Raw genomic sequence first — 19666 nt, forward strand, 5'->3', positions numbered from 1 at the left:
CGGCGGCCGCGCTGCGCCTCTGGAGCATCCTCCCGTGCCTGCTGGCCCTGCGGGCGGACGGCGGGCAGCCGCCCGAGGAGAGCCTGTACCTGTGGATCGACGCTCACCAGGCGCGGGTGCTCATAGGTAAGGCTCCCGAGGCCAGGGCGCGCTCCCCGGGGCCTTCTCGCTCCCTCTCCGTGCGTCCCATGCGCAAGGGATGCAGCCTATCTTTCCAAAACTTAATTTCAAAGATGGGATTCCCTCCCTTTTCACACAAGTATCCCTTCATCTGAAAGCTTATAAACTTCCCTGTCAAGAAATCAGTTACACTAGCGCTCGGATCACGCAACCTGCGTTTTCAGGGGTGCCAACTCCGCGTGTGTGCGGGCATCCTTCTTACCACGCGCAGAAGAGCGCGGGCCTCAGTAGCGAGGCAGGTGTCTTGTGCAAAGAAAGGATCCCTGCTGATTCTTTGAGGTTCATTGTTGCATCTTCTGATTGTAAGCATCTTAAATCCATCCAGTGTGACCGTTCTGTTTGTCTCTTAATGACAGGATTTGAAGAGGACATTCTGATTGTGTCAGAGGGGAAAATGGCCCCCTTTACGCATGATTTCAGGAAAGCACAACAGCGAATGCCAGCGATTCCTGTCAATATCCAGTCCATGAACTTCACCTGGCAAGCTGCAGGGCAGGTATGTGCTGGCAGCCGAAACAAGTGGGGAGAAAATTACCTTTTGGGACCTGTACGGCTTAATGAAAGGTAGAAATAATATTGTGTAGTGCTTAGTTTGCTATATTTTTCAATTCTTAAAAGCAATTTTTTTTTGCCAAAACAATCTCCAAAGCATGAACTAATTCCCACTTTGTCAAGTTGCCACACAAGTTAAAGATCTCAAGAGACCATAAAAAGGGCAGACGATGGGTCTGAATTCACTATTTTGATAAGACTTGGTGTCTTCTGGCTGCTGGAGTGATTAAGAGCTCAAAGACCAACACTTCTGTGATCCCTGACGTGAAAAGTTAACATAATATTTTAAAAGCCCCCCTATCGTATGTACTATTCAATTGTGGCACTGTTTACATAATTTATACTCGGGCATTATGTACACAAATTTTAGAATATATGTGTTTTTGACATTGTACCAAAAAATAACAATAGACGTGTTGAATGTTACTCACTAGCACATGAACATGTTTCTTGGAGAAGTTTACAGACTCAAAGTAAGAAAGTTTGTAAAATATTTCAGGCCATGCAAAATTTTAAAGTTACCAGTTTAACTCTTTTTCATATGGAAAAAGAAGACTATCATTCATCTCTAGGAAGAAACACTCCTTTTTCCCTGAGCACATTAACATCTTTGTATGCTATATTTTCTTTATTTTCAGCATAGGATAATCTCTACTTTTAGAAAGAGGAGGATAAAATGCTTGTGTCAGTTTAATTTCTTTTGTGCAATTGGAAAATTTACCTTAGAGGACAACTGGTAAATAATGAATTATTTTGCTGCGCATTAGTTATGAAAATGTGTCCACTGCGAAAATCATTATAATTAAAATCACATTTTCAGGTCTTTTTACATTACTTAAAATGGTTACAATCAAGAAGAATGGGCTCCAGAAAACATTTTATAAAAAGAAACTATTTTGAATTGAGAAACCACTTTGGTACCCTCTAATTACCTGTTATAGAATGAGCCTGACTATTTTAGCTCTGTCTTATTTTCCTCAGCTCTATACTTTTTTGGGGTCTTATTCTCTTTAAAGTAGATCAAATATAGAACCTTCACATTTCCATTGTTTTGTCAAAATATAATTATTTTCAATTCACTGACTTCATGACAAGACAGTAAGCTACTCTAAGGCTCCCATTTTGCAGACAAGTTCACCAAGACTTTGGTTATATTGTATAATTCAATGGAAAGCAACAGGGAAGAAGAAACATTCTTGCCAAGAAAGTATTAGTTTTGTTAGCATTGTTGCTTCTCCTGGCGCTGGGCCATGGGGGCATAGTGGTTACCCGTTGGCCTGACAGCAGCACCATTAGCAGTTTCTAACCTTTCTCCTTAATCCCCTCTTTATAACTACTCTAGAAAATTAACTTCAGATTATTGTAAAATCAGTAATAAATTAACGAGTGACCTTTTATTATCCCTATTTCTTCTCACCTGAATTTATTTACTTATACATGATCACATGCTAGAATGGTCTCAATATTAATTCTGTATTTAAAAGAAATATTTATACTTTTATGGATCTATGAGAACCATTATTAGTTTGAATTATAATCCTCCCTCAACCCCTGCTTGAGAAGTTTTGTTAGACAAATAATGGGAAAAATGGAACACTACTACTGATTTGCATATGAACCACTTTAGTCTAAGGCCCAAACTATTGTATTGATGCAGGTTTGCCACTAAATAGACTTGATCTTAAACCCAAATTCACTGCCATCAAGTCAACTGAGATGCATAGTAACCTTGTAGGGCAGGGCAGAACTGCCCTTCTGGGCTTCCAAGGTTGTAACTCTTATAGAAGTAGAAAGCCTTATCTTTCTCCTGTGGAGTAGCTGGTGGATTTGAACTGCTAACCTTGCTGCTATTAGTCCAGTGTGTAACCACTGTACCATCAGGGTTCAGTGGTAGGAGAAGCAGACAATGCTAACAGCTCTAATAGTTTTTTTGTGTTTTTTTTTTTGCAAGAGTGTTTCAGCTTCCCTGCTGCTTTGTAACTTGGTGCATGTTTACAAACAATAGTATACAGGGGGCAAAAAGTTGGTGGGAAAAATCCCATTATCTTTTAATGCCATTTTCCCTTGAGCTTAATGGACTGACATATCAAACAATCTCAGCGCAATTTTGTGTAGGGCATTAGGGAGGATTATAGAAATGGCATAGAGGTGAACCCTCTAGCATCTTTTTCTCTCCCTCTTAGGTACTGGCTTATCTTATTGCACAGAGGACTATTAGCACCTCATTTGAGTGACCTCTCCTCTGCTCTGTCTGTCTTGGAGCAGTTTTAGCAGGTGGCTACATGAAATCTGGAGTCTGTGTTGTTGGGAGGAGGGAGCAAGAAGGGGCTACCTAATACCAAACAGCAAGATGTTTTAACTCAAAACAAACTCACTGACATGGGTTGATTCTGACAGATACTGTTTAAGTATAACTGACTCCACTCAATGGAGTTATGCGATTCTAACGGCATCATAATTTAAAAAAATCATTTTATTGGGGGCGCCGTACGACTATTATAACAATCCATACATCCATCCATTATGTCAAGCACATTTGTACCTTTACTGCCATCGTCCTTCCATAATTTTTTAATGCAGGGAAATTCCGACGTTGGAAAGAATAATGACTTCCGTTCGCCCATTAAGTTGTTTGGAAGCTAAACCACATCAAAGCGTTTACATGGAAAATAAAGACTTCCTTCCACAATATAATCATTTAACCCAAATAATATAAAACATGTAGGCATTTTAACTCTGTGTAAGCAAAGCACATAGCTGATTGATACAATTTTAAACTTCAAGTTTTTGGCAGTAGGTGAGACTTCCGGCCAGTGGAGACAATGTAATCACTACTTGACTTCCAGTAAGTACATCATTGGTCTAGCCCGGACGCATGCTTGAGCACATTCAAAATACATTTCATGTTCTACATCAAACAAGGGCAAGGGAAAGTTAAGAGTGGTGCTCGAAATTTTTAAAAGTGATTTTAGAATTCCGGAGTATATTGCTGGCATTTTTATTCATCCTTTTTGATTATGATGGCAGACAATTTGGTATAGATCCTTTGGGACATTTTTATACGAGATATTCACCCTAAGGAAATAATCATGGTCATATATAAACATGTATGCCAGAGCATGTTCCTCATCCTGGTGTTTATGAAAGTAAAAATGGATACCATGCAGAGGTTAAGTGAATACTGACTTACACAGGAAAGGCCAATGAAGCATTGACAGGAATGCTGGGAAATCCCCCTGCTAGCAGTTGCACAATTCTGCTTGATGTGGTTGAGCTATGGAAGGACATGATATATGTAATAACTCCCATTAATAAATTAGAGGGAAAACATCACAGAACAAAGGGTTAAGAAAAAAAGAGGTTCACTAACAAAGTAGGTAGGCTATTCTATAACATTGTATACAAAATAGGCAGACAGAAAAAATCATCCTAGCTGTCAAGGTGTTCACATAGGTTAGATCAGCGTATATGACTTTCTGATTTGCAGTTTGTAAATTGTAAACTCTTAGTCATTCAACAAATTCCATTAAATGTGCATGAAAAGTTGTATTTTAGAGCTCAAACATTCATAATGTTCTGAATATATTAACTGTTCATTTATACATGACATATGACTCAACGAAATAGCAAAATAACTAATCCTAACTATTAGGCCCAAAGAATTCTTTAATAGGTGTCTGATTCTCTGGTTTTCATTTACCAGTTTCTTTTGAGTTTCCTGTATACCCACTACGAAAGGCTTTCCTGCCCGAACCACATTGCCAGGCCCACCTCTCTCTCTTTCTGTGATTCTTAGTTTCTTTGGAGAGCCTTACCTCCTTTGGAGCTGCTATTTAAAACCCAAATTTTCTAATATGGCTCTTTCTGAGGCTTTCACAAGAGAGAGAGGTTGCCACTAAAAGGCTTAAAGAGCTTTTAGAAATCAAGAGAAAATATTCTTGATTATTTGAATAACCTTTTGAGAGTTGATATTCTTCAACGAGGCATGCCTTATTCTAATTTTTCCCTAAATTGGAGATATTGTTCTTAGGCAGAGACCATGAGCAAACATTTTGGCTTTCTAAACCCGGCACTAATTAAATGTTTTATATGGAAAACTGACCCTTTCTAGACACAATGATTCTCATGTAAAATTTTAATGAGAAGTTTTGTTAGACAAATCTGAATTCTAAGAAGGAGAGACTACTGGTGATTTCCATAGGAACCACTTTGATCTAAGGCCCAAACTATTGTGTTTACATATGTTTGCCACTTTGTAGACTTGACCTTAACAACTAGGTATGTTCTATAACCTGACGAAAGATGCTGAGGTCCTGTGATTTAATGCCGAGTTAATGGGGCATCTCTGTCTATGTAGACCTCTTTAGCAGTGGTAAAGGATTTTTGCTGAGCCAGATAAGGTAGTTTTCCAGCCTCCTGGGCCTCAAGACTTTCATTACTGAAGTGGGAGGCAAGGCTTAGGATGAAACTTGTGTCTTTGGAATAGAAATGCTCTGAGTGAAGATCATCAGCCAATGCTAGCTTCAAACCTACCACCTGGGTCACTGAGCACATTCTACCCATGTGTCCCAACGAGTCCAGATTGTAGAGGAAGTCCTCTCTGATGTAGGATGTGCAGAATAATTATAACCACTAGAAGTCAGTGTGTAGCTTTATTGTCTCAATTTCAAGATGCCTAAAGAAAGGAAGAAACAATCAAAAAATACCCCCAAACCTAACCTAGAACTGTTGCCGTGGATACAGGGGAGAAAAAAGACAATTCTGTCTATTGCCCTACGGTCTAGGAGATCAAGTGCCTCCTGTGGGAACAAGTGGATTTTATTGAGTTGAATTGCATAACCTGCCCCTTGATTTTTATGTTTGATGACTGAAATAAGAATAATGTGAAGGATGCAGAAGATAACGGCATGTCAAATGAAATGTGCAAGGGTCATTAAAAATGAGTTCGTGACCTTAATTAAGTCCATATCAATTAAAAAGGGCTTCTTGAATTATTGAAAACTGCCCAACAGTTTAAAAACCAACAAAACATCAAGTTTCAGGAAAGCTAGAGAGCTCCTGGATTGTGGGGGCACCATGGGAAAAACAGAGATACCTGAATAGGCCATTTCCTGACAATGAACTAATTTGCTAATTAGAGAGAGGAGAGATAGAGAGAGAGAGAGAGAGAGAGAGAGAGAGAGAGAGAGAGAGAGACTCCCTCTCCTGATATGTGACATCAACTGGATAAACCAATTCCATCATTAAAACATCCCTAAAACCCCAGGGAGAAGTGTGTTGGGCTGCTAACAGCAAGGTCAGCAGTTCGAAACCACCAGTCGCTCTGTGGGAGAAGGATGGACTTTCAACTCCGGTAAACCGTTACAGTGTCACAAATTCATAGGGGCAGTTCTACCTTGTCCTGTAGGGCCGCTGTGAGTTGGCATCAACTTAATGGTGAGTTTGGTTTTATGGAAAGCCTCAGAGAGCTTGTTTTTATCAAGCTTGTGTTTGATATTATGTAACACAGGACCCATTAAATTGGTTGTAGTTGGCAATCTCAAATTTCCTGGTGTAGTTAAGGAGACCTGTACCAAATTTATTTTTCCCCCATTTTCCTTTTTCTTCTTGACAAAAATCAAAGGAAAACAATAGTGAGTAAATTTTAATTCAAATACTCCCTTCCATCTTCAAGGGAACTGCCCCACATCCTCAAATACCTCCTTCCAAACCTGAAGTGCAGTAACACTTATGATAATTATTCAAATCTCGTATTATGTGGTATCCACATTTTTTCTGCGCATGGAAGTATGATGGCTTTGGAAATCAGAGCCCGTGCACTTGCATGCCTTGGCACTCCTGGGGTTCACGGTCATCCCTTCGGCTTGGTTTCAGGTCACTAAAGGGAGGAAATGCCTCATTTTCTGACCCCTGTTCCATCGTTTCAAAGTGGGCATGTGAATATGTTTACATACTGTGGGCATGATTTTTTTAAAAGGAGGTGCTCATATCAAAAGCACAGCTTTAAACCTTTAATGTTTAGACTCTGTTATGCCGTGGTATTTTGCATTGTGGTGTTGTGGACATGCCACTAGGGATCAAAGAGTAATTCTGCAGAGAGCCAATTTCATTGAGCAAAGCAGACATGTGCCAGCCATCTGTTGTATCTGCTGATAGAAAACAGCAGTACGTTTCTCAAACTTTTGCCAGAAAAAAAAAAAAGAAAAAGAAAGAAAGCAAAGAAAAAGGCTTTATTGCTTAGCGGAGATGAGTTACACGGCACCTTGTAAGCCACATCTGGTTCTGTAGCGATTTACGTGGCATAAATGCAACTTCCACCGCGGCTTCCTTACGTGGGGGTGTAAAGACGCGTAAACAAACCTTCTCCCTCTGCGTTTACTCGTGACAGAAAAGAACGTCTTAAACTGTTGTGAGGCGCAGAGGAACGATACGCCATAGAGCATTGTGCTCTGAGTTAAACTCATTGGACGCTAATGTCACTGATAAATGCAGTGGGTATTGTAAGAGCAACATTTTGGGAAGTTGGTCTAGGGAAAGTATTCCTCATCCTCTCATGGGATCCCTGGAGGAGGTCTTGTCAGATCAAGCCTTCTCTTGCCGCGGTCACTTAGCCAACCGGTCACATTTGCCACCCAGCGGAGTTGAGATGTTCTGCCATTCAGTTTTTGTGTCCAGTTCATCCACCCTCTGAATCTATAAACACATATGGTAGGCACGGAGCATACAATGATGAGTGAGCACGGTCCCTGCCTTCAGGGAGCTCACAGCCTAGTAAACATATTTTGACACACACACACACACACACACACACACACACACACACACACACACACACACACCTCAATGAGGCTAGAAAGTACAGAATCGGCTAAGGGATTGGCTGTCCAGGGAAGGGCTTAGGAAGGTTTTGCTGAGCAGGTGATACTTAAAATAAAGGTAGAAAGATGTCTTAGTCAGGGTTCTCCAGGGAAACAGAACCGGTGCCATCATACTAGAAATTTCTATTCTCACACAGTTCAGGAGACTTCTGCTGTTAGGTGCTGCTGATGCACCCTTCTGACGTAAAAACACCATGTGCGACAGAAGGAAATGCTGCCAAGCCCTGCACCCTCTTCCCCATCCTTGCTGTGTTTGAGCGCATTGTTGCAGCCGTTGTGTTCATTCATCTCACTGAGTCTTCCTGGTTTTCGGCTACCCTCTATTTTCTGAGCATGATGTCTTTTTTCTGAGCACGAAGTCTCATCAGGCCTCCTTCTAAGGAGCATTCTGACCGCACTTCTTCCAAGACAAATGTGTTCATTCTTCTAGCATCACATGGTACAGTCAGTGTTCTCCACCAACACTGTCATTCAGATGCATCACTTTGTTTCATCCTCCTTATTCCTGGTCCAGCTTTTGCATGCATATGAGGTGATGGGACCAGGGGCACATTAGTCCTTCAAGTATCATCTTTGCTTCTAACCCTTTAAGGAGCTCTTTTGCAGCGTACTTACCTAAGCAAATCAAGAGCCAGAAGTCCTAATTTAATGGGTTCTTGAGTTAGGTTCACCCCTGTTTCCCTCAACTTCGAGTACTTAGCTCCTCACTGCTATTGAGTCAGTTCTGACGCACAGTACCTCTATACGATAGGACAGAATTATCACTGTGAATTTCCTAGACTGCAAATCTTTAGAGGAGTAGAAAGGCTCATCTTTCTTCGGGGGAGAGGCTGGTGGTTTTGAACTCCTGACCTTGCAGTTAGCAGTCCAACTCATAACCACTAGGCTACCAGGGTTCAGTTTCTAGTAGCTGTCAGCAATCCTTAGAGATGCATCAGTCTCCAGTCTCTTCGTGTGTCTGTGTGTGTGTGTCTTTTTATAACTCAGAAGTGATTAAGTTTAGGTCCACTGTATTGGTATGATCTCAACAGACTGGTTGACTATACTGGACTAGATTGTACTACGGCATGGGATAACATTATGGCATTGTAGAATGGGATTATATTATACTACATATTTGGTTAGGTAATTACTATACATTAGGAAAGTTCTGATTGACTTGTTTAATCATACATAACTACTGTAACATATTGCATTGGAAAAGTCTACTGCAAAAGACCTGTTTGAAATGGAAAAGCAAGAGAACGTAGAGAACTAAGAGGCACCTGACCCAAACCATAGTCTTCTCCATCACTTCATATACATGCCCAGAGCATAGTATTCTCAATCACTTCATATACACGCATAAGCCATAGTATTCTCAATCACTTCATATACATGCAAGAGCTGGACAGTGAAGAAGGAGGCCTGAAGAAGAGGTGCTGTCCCTGAATTATGGTGTTGATGAACAATATCGAATATAAAATTGACTGACTGAAGAACTGGCTTGGAAGAAGTACAGGCAGAATGTTCCGTAGAAACAAGGATGGAGCAACTCCATCTTCAAGTGCTTCAGATACAGTATCAGGAGGGATCTGCCCCTGAAGAAGGACATCCTTAACCCAGTGGCTGTAGTGATGGGCTTGACATGGCAGTGGTTGTCAAGATGGTACTGGACCGAGCAGTCTTTCATGCTGTTGTACATGGGGTGGCTATGAATCGGAACCAACTTGATAGCACCTAGCAACAACAATAGCAACCACCACCACCCCTACATAGTGACAACAACTAGATTAGTGTTTGGTCAAACCACTGAGAACCATAGGCGCGTCAATGGACACACAAAATTCACGAAGGATGGATGGGTACTCTTCAGGTGAGCAGTCCCTGGGGAGAGCACAGGAATCTTCAATGCGTGGAAGTCATAACGGGAAAGGCATGTTCTACCTGATCAGGAGGTGGCTTTTGTCCTTTTTGAGAGGTAAGGCGAACCCAATAAAGGGGATTAGGATCATATTATGGGGGAAGGTTCTGGGGGAGTGGAAGAAGATAGAAGCGAGTCAGGGTAGCTGCCTTTTCTCTGTAACAGCCTTAGTATCGTACAAGTCTGCTTCTGAGGTGTGTGTGGTAAATCTCCCATTGCGTGGTGGATAGCTAGCAACTTTTCCACAATAGCCACTCGTGTCTTCTTTCTTCACTAAACTTTCAGAAGAGTTAGGCCTCAGCACCAGGTTGAATTGATTTTAGGTAATTTTTCTGAATGCAGTGAAATTTAAAAGAAAATCAAAATTCAATTTTAGAATTGTGTGTTGGACTTGAAACCTTATATAAAAGGGAGACCAAACAATGACGAAAAACATGTTCATTTGAAAAAGAATTATCCTAGCATCTATTCTGAATTCTTGTTCTCAGAAAAAGTCAAATAAAAGCATGAGCATTGAACTTGGCAGGTCGAATGAAACTTCAACTTAAATAATGAGATGTTAAAACATGAAATCGATTTATCTAACACAAAGCCTGCTTCTTCAAATATTTTATTTTCTTAGAAATCTTCCTTTTAGCTGAAATTACAAAGTCATAGAACCCTATCTGATCTTTTCCCCAGGTAAGGCATGTGGATATCTGCTCTCTGGGTGTATGTTTTATCTTCTTTTTAGAGTTAATGGATGAAAGTGATGAAAGAATATTGGCAATTGCCAGCTATTTTTTGGAAACCCATTTACTTGAATATCCTCTCACCAAGCAGTTATATGGTGTGGGCACGGAACCAAGGACTGATCAGAGAATGAGCAGATGACTTGAGAAAAGAGCTACCCTTGGCCAGTCCTCAGCTCATGCCCCCGGGCACATCATGTTGAAGAGCCAATTCCCTGCTCTTGAGAACATTAGAAGCTAACTAGAAAATAACAAACAAACAAACAAAACCCCCCAGACACATAAGCAGACCTTTTTACTAGTTTCTGGTAAGTGGCATTGTAGAAGTGCTAAGCTCTTCCCAGGCTATACTGAGATCACAGAGGAAAAGTAACTTCAGAGGGAACTAGGAGTTGGCCATAGAAAAACATGGGAGAAGGATGGTTTTTAGGGAAAGGAAATAGATTTTCAAGGCACAGAGACAAGAAATAGAATGGGGTTCCTAGTAGTTGGGCGTAGCTCAGCACTCTGTGCAAGGTTAGCAGTGGAGAGGTAAGCAGGGGCTGGGTCACTGTGTAGAGCACCTGGGACAGAGTCTATGGGGAAGAGTTGGTCAATGGCAAGGTATGAAGCAGAGGCCAGCAGGGCCAGAGTCACATATTTCCATCACGTTGTTGGCAGGATGGAGATGAGTCGTGCTTAACTGCAGGCGATCAGGGATGATGAGAAGAAACACATGTACTGAGGATATATTCAGGAGATGAAATCTGTCGATTTCCCCCATGTTTGAAATGAACTTGTACGTTATTAAAGACTTCAAGTCCACTTCAGTTTTACCTTTCCTTCTTTTGTAGCCACTCAGACCAATATTCATATCTGAGGGACAAGGAATCTGAAGGGGAAATCCATCGATTTTGATCATCAGTTCATTTACTCCACTCTTTTACTAACTTGGTAGTAGACCTGTTAGTCTTTCTGGCTCCCCCACCACCCCCCATTTCTGTCTTGGCACCTTCGCATTTGAGTTTTCTTTGCCTAAAGTGTTCTTCCACTGAGCTTCTGCCCACTTGTTCCCTCTCTTCTTCCATGACTCTGATTAAATGCCATACCTCTGACGGACTTTCCCTGACTCTACCCTTGAAACGAGCACTTTTCCCACCACTCTCAGTCCCCTTCTCTGCCATCTATTTCTACTTGTCGCTGAGAACAGCTGATGGTACCTCATGATAGCAGGCTTTGTGGTTTTATCTAAAGGGGCGCTCAGGAGCACCAGGACTTTATGCCGTTTGCCATAATCTCCAGGTCCTGCAAATGCTCCTGCCACATGAAAGGCAGGTGATAAATCTTTGTTGGATACATGGATAAATAAAGTAGGTCCTGTTTCACAGATAAGGCAACTGAGGCCCAGAAAAACACAAGTCACACAACTGGTATGTGGGAGATCTGGGATTCCAATCCAGACAGTCTGGATCCTGAGCCCGTACATTGATTGGTGCTTAATACAGAATGGACACCGGTCTATTGGAAGACAGAGGTGGAATGAGCCACTTTGGGATGAAGAAATGGAGGTAGGAAGGCTTGATAGGAGGAGAAAGAACAATGTAACTGGCACTCGAAGATGTTCCTGAAGATGTGCCACCAGTAGGGTAGAGAAGGAGGGGTCCTCACAGGCCAAGGCAGGGCGCTGGGGAAGTGCACCCCGAGAAAGGTTTGCTGGGCTTGAGGGACTGATGTGTGAAAGTGAGAATAGGAAGTGTGGGTGGGGGCCAGAGGCTGAGCATTTGCTAAAGGCCAGGGGGAGAAACCCTGAAGGGCACGGAAATATCTTAGGTTTCAATTAATTCTTCTATTTAAAAAAAAAAAAGCAGTTTGGATTTGGATATCCCAAAGTTCTCAAATGTATGATTCTGTTTCTTTTTTTAAAAATTCTGTTTCTTAAATAAACATCTTTAATAATTAAACATCAATGGTAATGTAAAAATAAATGCAATATCTCTTTCTAGATTTTAGAAAATCAAGACACAAAGATGCTTCTCTCCAAAATTGCCTTACTTGTCAAATGATAAAAGCATCCACCTCCGAAGATCCCTTTATTTAACCCCATGTTGATGAACAGCCAGCCCTCCAGTAGTACTTCCTCTGGGATGGGCATTCTTCTAGTAACTTAGCAGATCCAAGTTCCCCAGTGCCTCCTAAGAACCAGGAGGGAGGTGCTATTTTCCCCGTTTAGAGGAAACTGGGCATAAGAAATTCAGCTACACACTCAGCAGAAGCTAACTCCAATTGACTATTTCATGGATCTCTCTTGTTCTGATGACCTTTGGACTATCACCACATTCCAAGAATTAGCCATCCCAAACATTTCCTTTTTCTTTTTTTACTCTCTCTATATCTTTATCCTAGAGTTCATAGACAGAACAACATTCAAAACAAAACAACAGCAGAGCAACCCAACCATGGCATCCCCCTCCATGTCCGTGCTGTTTCATTTGGCTGCTATGCTCTTGCTTGATTTCCTTCCTTCAAAGACCAATACAGGATGATACTTTCATGATATCTCGTTGGGTTACTGTCTTAGGTATTTAGTGCTGCTATGAAGAAATCTACAGTCTCACTCCAAACATTTCTTGATGCTTACAAATATTATTGATGTAGCTGCCTTTAGGAATTCATCAGCTGCCTTTAGGAACCCATAGTTGCCTAAAAAAAAAAAAACAGTCATAATAACAGTAGTAAATTCTCAGGCCCAACACGAAAAGTAGCCAAAGGTTTTGAATTACACCCAAGAACCTGACCAAAGAGTCAAGTGAGAACTGGAACTCAGTCCCTATCTTACTTGTTAAGTAGTATTCCCTGACACAGATCGACCTCTCCCCAAAGGAGCACTGTTACCCTAATTTGCTTAATGACTTGATTTTCCTATGAATTCAGGAAGTGGCCTAAGAAAAATCTATTGGACATAAAATTAGAGGATTTTGTAAAATCCACAAATTTATGATTACTAAAATATGTCAGCATAGAAAACTCCTGGGAGCAGCCCTACTCAGTCACATTGATTGGTGACTCAAAAAAACAACTCTCCAGCACACAGCAACAAAAACAATATGACTGGAAGCCATCACAGAGTAGATACCATTTGAGTGGGTCATTATGTTAGACAGGGTTCTCTATAGAAACAAAACCAGGACATTTATGATTACATGTATAGCTAGATTGATAGATATAGATAGATATAACATGAAGGCATATAACAGCTAAGTAGTCCACACAATAGTAGAGGGCTCAGTTCAAGTCACTTCTGTGGAACAGTTAATATACTGAAAGTCCTTGAACTCACAAGGGCAACTGAGTCGCAGGTCAAGGTAGCAGACAGCTGAGTCATCCGTAGGGCAATGCAGGCAGTCCGACCACAGGCAGCCAACAGCAGGGTGGGCCACCAATAGCAAACAAGATGACAGGATCTGACAGTCTCAAGCTCAAGTGATGTACACACCAGAATAATGGCAAAGCAAGTCGCCAAGGAACCTCAAGCTCTAGCGACATGATCCACAAGGCCGACAGTCCCACAGGTAGTGTAGCTCACAAGTAGAGACAGCGAATTGGAAGCTGTATGCTGGTCTGATCACCAGAGCAAAGGGAGCAAGGCAGGACTTGCTGAGTCATTTATCTCTTTGCCCTCCAATGAAACTGCGACCTTATTAATCCCACATGTTCCTTTTGGCCAGGTTGCATAATAAACCTACCTATCACAGTCATGAATGATGTGCAGGTGGTAGAAAATGGCTAAGGTTGGTGTGGAGAAGGTGCTTATTCTAAGAATAAGGAATAATCTGACCCAGAACAAAAAAAATCATGTCAATGTGAATGAGGGGGAGTGCAGAGTAGAGACCCAAAGCCCATCTCTAGACAATTGGACATCGTCTTACAGAAGCGTCACAAGGAAGAGACAAGCCAGTCAGGATGCAGTATAGCACCAATGAAACATACAACTTTGCTCAAGTTCTTTAATGCTTCCTTCCCCCAACTATCATGACCCCAATTCTACCTTACAAATCTGGCTAGACCAGAGCATGTACATGGGTATAGATTAGAGCTGGAAACTGAGGGACTCCAGGACAGATAAACCCCTCAGGACCAACAATGAGAGTAGTAATACGAGGAGGGGAAGGGAAAGGTGGGGAGACAAAGGGGGAACTGCTCACAGTGTTCTACATATAGTCCCCTCCCATGGGGGCAGACAACAGAAAAGTGGGTGAAGCGAGACATCAGCCAGTGTAAGGCATGAAAAAATAGTAATAATATATAAATTATCAAGGGTTCATTAGGGAGAGAGGGTGGGGCGGGGGAGGGAAAACACGAGGAGCTGATAGCCAAGGACTCAAGTAGAAAGAAAATGTTTTGAAAATGATGATGGCAAATTCCTTCTTGTGATGTAAGGGAGCGTTGACAGAGCAAATAGGTTTTCCGTTCAACAATTCACACACATTTTGCTTTGCACCATCGCATGCAATCCCACAATGCAACCGTACTCTTTCCCCTTTCTCCCTATGTTTGCCGTTTGTGTTCATCCTTTGGCTCTTTGCCTGCTGGCTGAGCAAGACCGGCAGCTCCCGGGCCAATGCTGCCCTGTTCATCTTGTTTGGTTGGCTCTTCTAGGGAGGGCTTACCTCCCGGATGTTATTGTTCACCTTATAACCTGTCTATTGTTTGGGTGAAATTTGATCCCCGGAGGTGAATTTGATTCCAGGCCTGAGGGTTTCTAAGGGTCACCATCTTTGAGGTTCCATCAGATTCGATCAGATCAGTAAGCCTGGTCTTTTGTTAGGATTTTTAGTTTATACATTTTTTCTTCCACTCTATTGAGGAACTTTCATTGTGATCCATTTTAGAGTGCAAAGTGGCGGGGGGGGGGGGGGTTCAGCGGATATCGTCTACCTCTCTTGGGCTCGGGGTTGTGGAGGCTGGGGTTTGTGTAGCCCATTAGTCCTTTGAGCTAATTGTTTCTATGGATGACAAAGACAAGTAGTTATGCTTTTGATGGCCACTCCCATGTCCTAGTGCTCCTGTCGCTGCTCACTGAAGTAGGTGGCAGAGCCCTGACTCTGTGGACTGTGTTGTGCTAGTTGACCCTCCTGACCCGAGACTCTGGTCCTCATCCCCCAAGCCCACTGACTTAGAACAACTTTTTCTCTGCCTAACTTAACATTGTTTTTATGTCATTGAGATAACTTACACCTAATGAAATCTGTCTTATTTTACCAGTTGCTTTCTCATCTATTCCAACTCATGGCGACCCTATGAGTGTCTGCCTGCTCCCCAGGATTTCCAAAGGTAGATTTTCTTTCCCAAGAAGATCATTAGGCCTTCCTCTCAAGGTGCCTCGAGATAGACTTGAATCTGTTGTTTAGCGGTTAAGTACATTAGCTATTTACATCAGTCTGCTTTATACAAGGGACCTTGAAGAAGTTCATGGAAAAATTACATTATCCTTTAATTCCATTTTTTCATTAATTTCTGATGCCCCCTCATGCTTGCCATTTATATTTGGAAATGATTAGGAAAAATGTTACTGTTACTACTACTACAAGAAAGACCAAGCAAACATTTCATAATGAAAACTCAAGAGTTATTCTTGAAGAGACTGGGTTGCACTGCGTGAAATGCTAAAGGCATGCAACACAACATCAAGGGGAGCAAAGCGATAAAGTCCCCTGGAACTACAAACAATAGACTTTGGGGCCAGGGCACGGCATCACATCAGACTTGACTGGAAAGCACTCCTGAAGGCCAAGATAGGTGCGATAAACAATCTGGGGGAGAAAACCTGGGGGACACGGGGGAGAGGGGAGGAGGAGAAGTGGGTGTTAACAAACCCAGAGACAAGGGAACAACAAGCGATCTAAAATCAATGGCAAAGGAAGTGTGAAACGCCTGGTGGGGCTTGATCAAGGGCAATGTAACTGAGAGGAATTACTGAAATCTGAATGAAGGCTGAACATGATAATGGGACAAGACGAAAGGAAATAGAGGAAAGAACTAGGAGGCAAAGGGCACTTATAGAGGTCTAAATACAGGCATGTACAAACAGGCATGGAGTCTACATGCAGGCATGTACATACAGGCATAAAAATCTAAATACAGGCATGTATGCATAAATCTATTTATATACAATGATAGGGAAATAGATCTATGTCCATATATTTATGTTAAGTATCAAGGTAGCAGATGGACATTGGGCCTCTACTTAAGTACTCCCTCAACACAAGAACACTTTGTTCTAATAACCTGGCATTACATGATGCTCACCTTCCCGACACAATCGCTGAAGACAAAATGGGCGCATAAGCAAATGTGGTGAAGAAAGCTGATGGTGCCCAGCTATCAAAAGATATAGCGTCTGGGGTCTTAAAGGCTTGAAGGTAAACAAGCGGCCATCTAGCTCAGAAGCAACAAAGCCCACATGGAAGAAGCACACCAGCCTGTGTCATCATGCGGTGTCAATGGGATCAGGTCTCAGGCATCAAAGATCCAGAACAAAAAAATCATATCAATGTGAATGAGGGAGAGTGCGGGGTGGAGACCCAAAGCCCACCTGTGGACAATTGGACATCCCCTTACAGAAGAGTCACAAGGAAGAGACAAGCCAGTCAGGGTGCAGCATAGCCCCGTTGAAACATGCAACTTTCCTCTAGTTCTTTAATGCTGCCTCCCCCCGCACTATCATGACTCCAAGTCTGGCCAGACCAGAGGATGTGCACTGGTACAGATCAGAGCTGGAACACAGGGAAGCCAGGACAGGTAAACCACTCAGGAGCAATAACGAGAGTAGCAATACCAGGAGAGTAAGGGGAAGGTGGGGGTTGCGAGGGGGAACCAATCACAGTGATCTACACATAATCCCCTCCTGAGGAGATAGACAACAGAAAAGTGGGTGAAGGGAGACATCGGTCAGTGTAAGACATGGAAAAAAATAATATAAATTATCAAGGGTTCATGAGGGAGGGTGGGGTAAAAATGAGGAGCTGATACTAAGCACTCAAGAAGAAAGAAAATGTTTTGAAAATATATTAGTCTGGGTACTTTAGAGAAACAAATCCACAGAAACTTATGTATAAGAGTGGGTTTTACATGAAGGTTAAGTACACCTCAAGAAAACATCCCAACCCAGTGCTGCCCAATCTCACAAGTCCAACATTAACCCATTAACCCATATGTCCAACACCAATCCACAAAGTCCTCCTCCATCTCACAAAGCAGACGCAATGACGCCAACTGCAGTGGGAAAGCCAAGTCAGTGAGCGTGTAAGCATCTCAGTGCTGGCAGGGGTCTCTCCACACAGGTGCTCCAGCACCCAGGGCTACATCAGGGTAGGTCCATGTGCTTCTCCTTGGGGATGTCTTTAGTCTTGCCAGCTGAAGCAGGGAACTATTAAGGCAGCTGCACCCTGATGTGACCATCACAAAGCAAGAGACCCGAGAACTCGAAAGGCAAGGGTCACCGAACCATTTATCCCTCCGCCCTTCAATTAACCCATATGTGTTTATCGACCAGGTTGGCACAATAAACTAACTAACTCAGAAAATGATGATGACGACAAATGTACAAATGTGCTTGACATAATGGATGGATGGATGGATGGATGGATGGATGGATTGTGATAAGAGCTACACGAGCCCTCAATAAAATGATTAAAAAACACGAGACTGGGTTATGGGTGTTGAAGAGAGGTCTGAATACACTTACTTTGTGGAGCTTACTAGGATGCATTGGTTCCCAGGGCTACTCCAGTATTAGTGCCACTGGGAGGATTGACATCTGAAGACAGGTCCACGATCCCAAATAAATTTATAGAACGACTGTGCTACTTGCCTTTTGAGTACTTGGTGAAGCCATTTGATTTCTTTCATTTGAAAGTTCAATCAGTATTTCAAGTTGGAACTTGACTTAGGGTTTGCGATTTCCGGATTTCCATTTCTGTCACTGAGAGCAGTAGCCAGCAGATGGCAATGTAAAGGTACCTTTTTATGTGGAATTTCCCATACCAACTTTTCTTTAAGGCCGTGAGTGCTTTCTGACTAACAGAGGCCGATTGTGGGGTAATGTGATCTTCCTGCAAGTCATTTTCAATAAGCTCTTAATTTGTTCAATAAAGTTCTCAAATTCAATGCCAGAAGTAGCATTAAAATTCATCATAGGTGTAAGAATACATTCTAAAGAACTAAAAACAAGAATTGTTGTATTTTATTCCTTTGTACAATTACTCAAATTCAGGCAGGAGTCAATTTGGGGATGGCGTTTCCCATTCATCTTTGCTTTCCTGGAGCGTGTCTTTGGAAGTCATAGAATCGGCAGGGTGGAAGAGATCCTAGAGCTTATTCCACCCAGCTAAATCTTGATCAACGGAAACGCTTGGAGCCTCGGTTCCTAAGCACCACAAAGAAATCATTTACCGCTTACTGAGGCAGAAGAATAAGTTGCATAATGTGGATAAAGTACTTGACACATAGTAGACACTGAAGAAGGAGGGTCTTTTCTTCTTTTTTGCATTAATGAGCTGTTAGTGCTAGGTGGGAGGCCAAAGAAAGGTAGCTGGCCAGATTCAAAGCTGGGGAGTGTGCTGGCAAGCTGCCCAGATTGCACGGTTCCTGTTGGTGTCCCGGTTCTGATCCCTGAACTCACAGTGTCACACTGAGTTGGCCTCGGAGACCTGGCTCCCAGCCTGACTCTCACACCAACCTTCGACTAGTCTTTGGAATCCGAGACAACTCTTTTGTTTCCTCTTGCATCTGTAAGACAGGGGTTCTTTTTAGTGCTAAATGTCTGAGATTTATTAGTTACGGTCACTTCCATATTGTTCTCAGAGTTTTTTGTTTGTTTTGAGTTCGAATTACAGCAAGAAGAATAGCTTAACCAATACAGTTAACAATCAAACACCCCTTGAGTAGAATTAACTTTTCAAGATGCTGTTTACCTGAAGAATGCTAGCAAAATCAATTACAACCCATGTTAGGCGACTTTTACCTGTCTGGTTTTCCCATCAGCTGTGTTTCATTTCCCTGGGCTTGCCTAATAAGCTCACGTTGGGAAAGAAACTGCCGCAGTGGATAGAACAGCATTTCTTCCTCCCCACACTCTTGAGACCGTCTCACATTGGTAACTCCTATGTAGAGGTTCCTGACATTCGTTCCAGGCTTGGGATCTCCAAAGAGCAGAGAAATCAATTCTGAGACGTTGCCTCCCTCTTCTAAATTGAGGTTTTGCATTGTTAGTTGTCTTTGTAGTAATTATAACTTGCGAAATCCAGTACTCACTGAGGAACATAAGACTGGACTTCATTAGAGTTTCAGTGCTTGATTTCCTGGGCATGACTTTTTAAAAAATAAATGAATCCAGACAAGAGTTTTATTTTAAGTTCATTACTTTTTTCCATCATAAACTGGTG

The 19666-nt window shown here is 42.1% G+C and overlaps 1 protein-coding gene across 1 annotated transcript in view; it reads left to right on the forward strand.

Annotated features, from left to right (window-relative positions):
- Window positions 1-573: 573 nt before the first annotated feature.
- Window positions 574-19666, forward strand: part of WIF1 (Wnt inhibitory factor 1) — an 83263-nt gene continuing 64170 nt past the window's right edge. Inside the window, exon 1 of the mRNA XM_075552792.1 lies at window positions 574-676. Coding sequence (XP_075408907.1) covers window positions 575-676 — 102 coding nt within the window. The 5' untranslated portion in view covers window position 574. The remainder of the gene's footprint in view (window positions 677-19666) is intronic.

This window comes from Tenrec ecaudatus, chromosome 6, assembly GCF_050624435.1.
Source record: "Tenrec ecaudatus isolate mTenEca1 chromosome 6, mTenEca1.hap1, whole genome shotgun sequence".
NCBI classification, from domain to species: domain Eukaryota; kingdom Metazoa; phylum Chordata; class Mammalia; order Afrosoricida; family Tenrecidae; genus Tenrec; species Tenrec ecaudatus.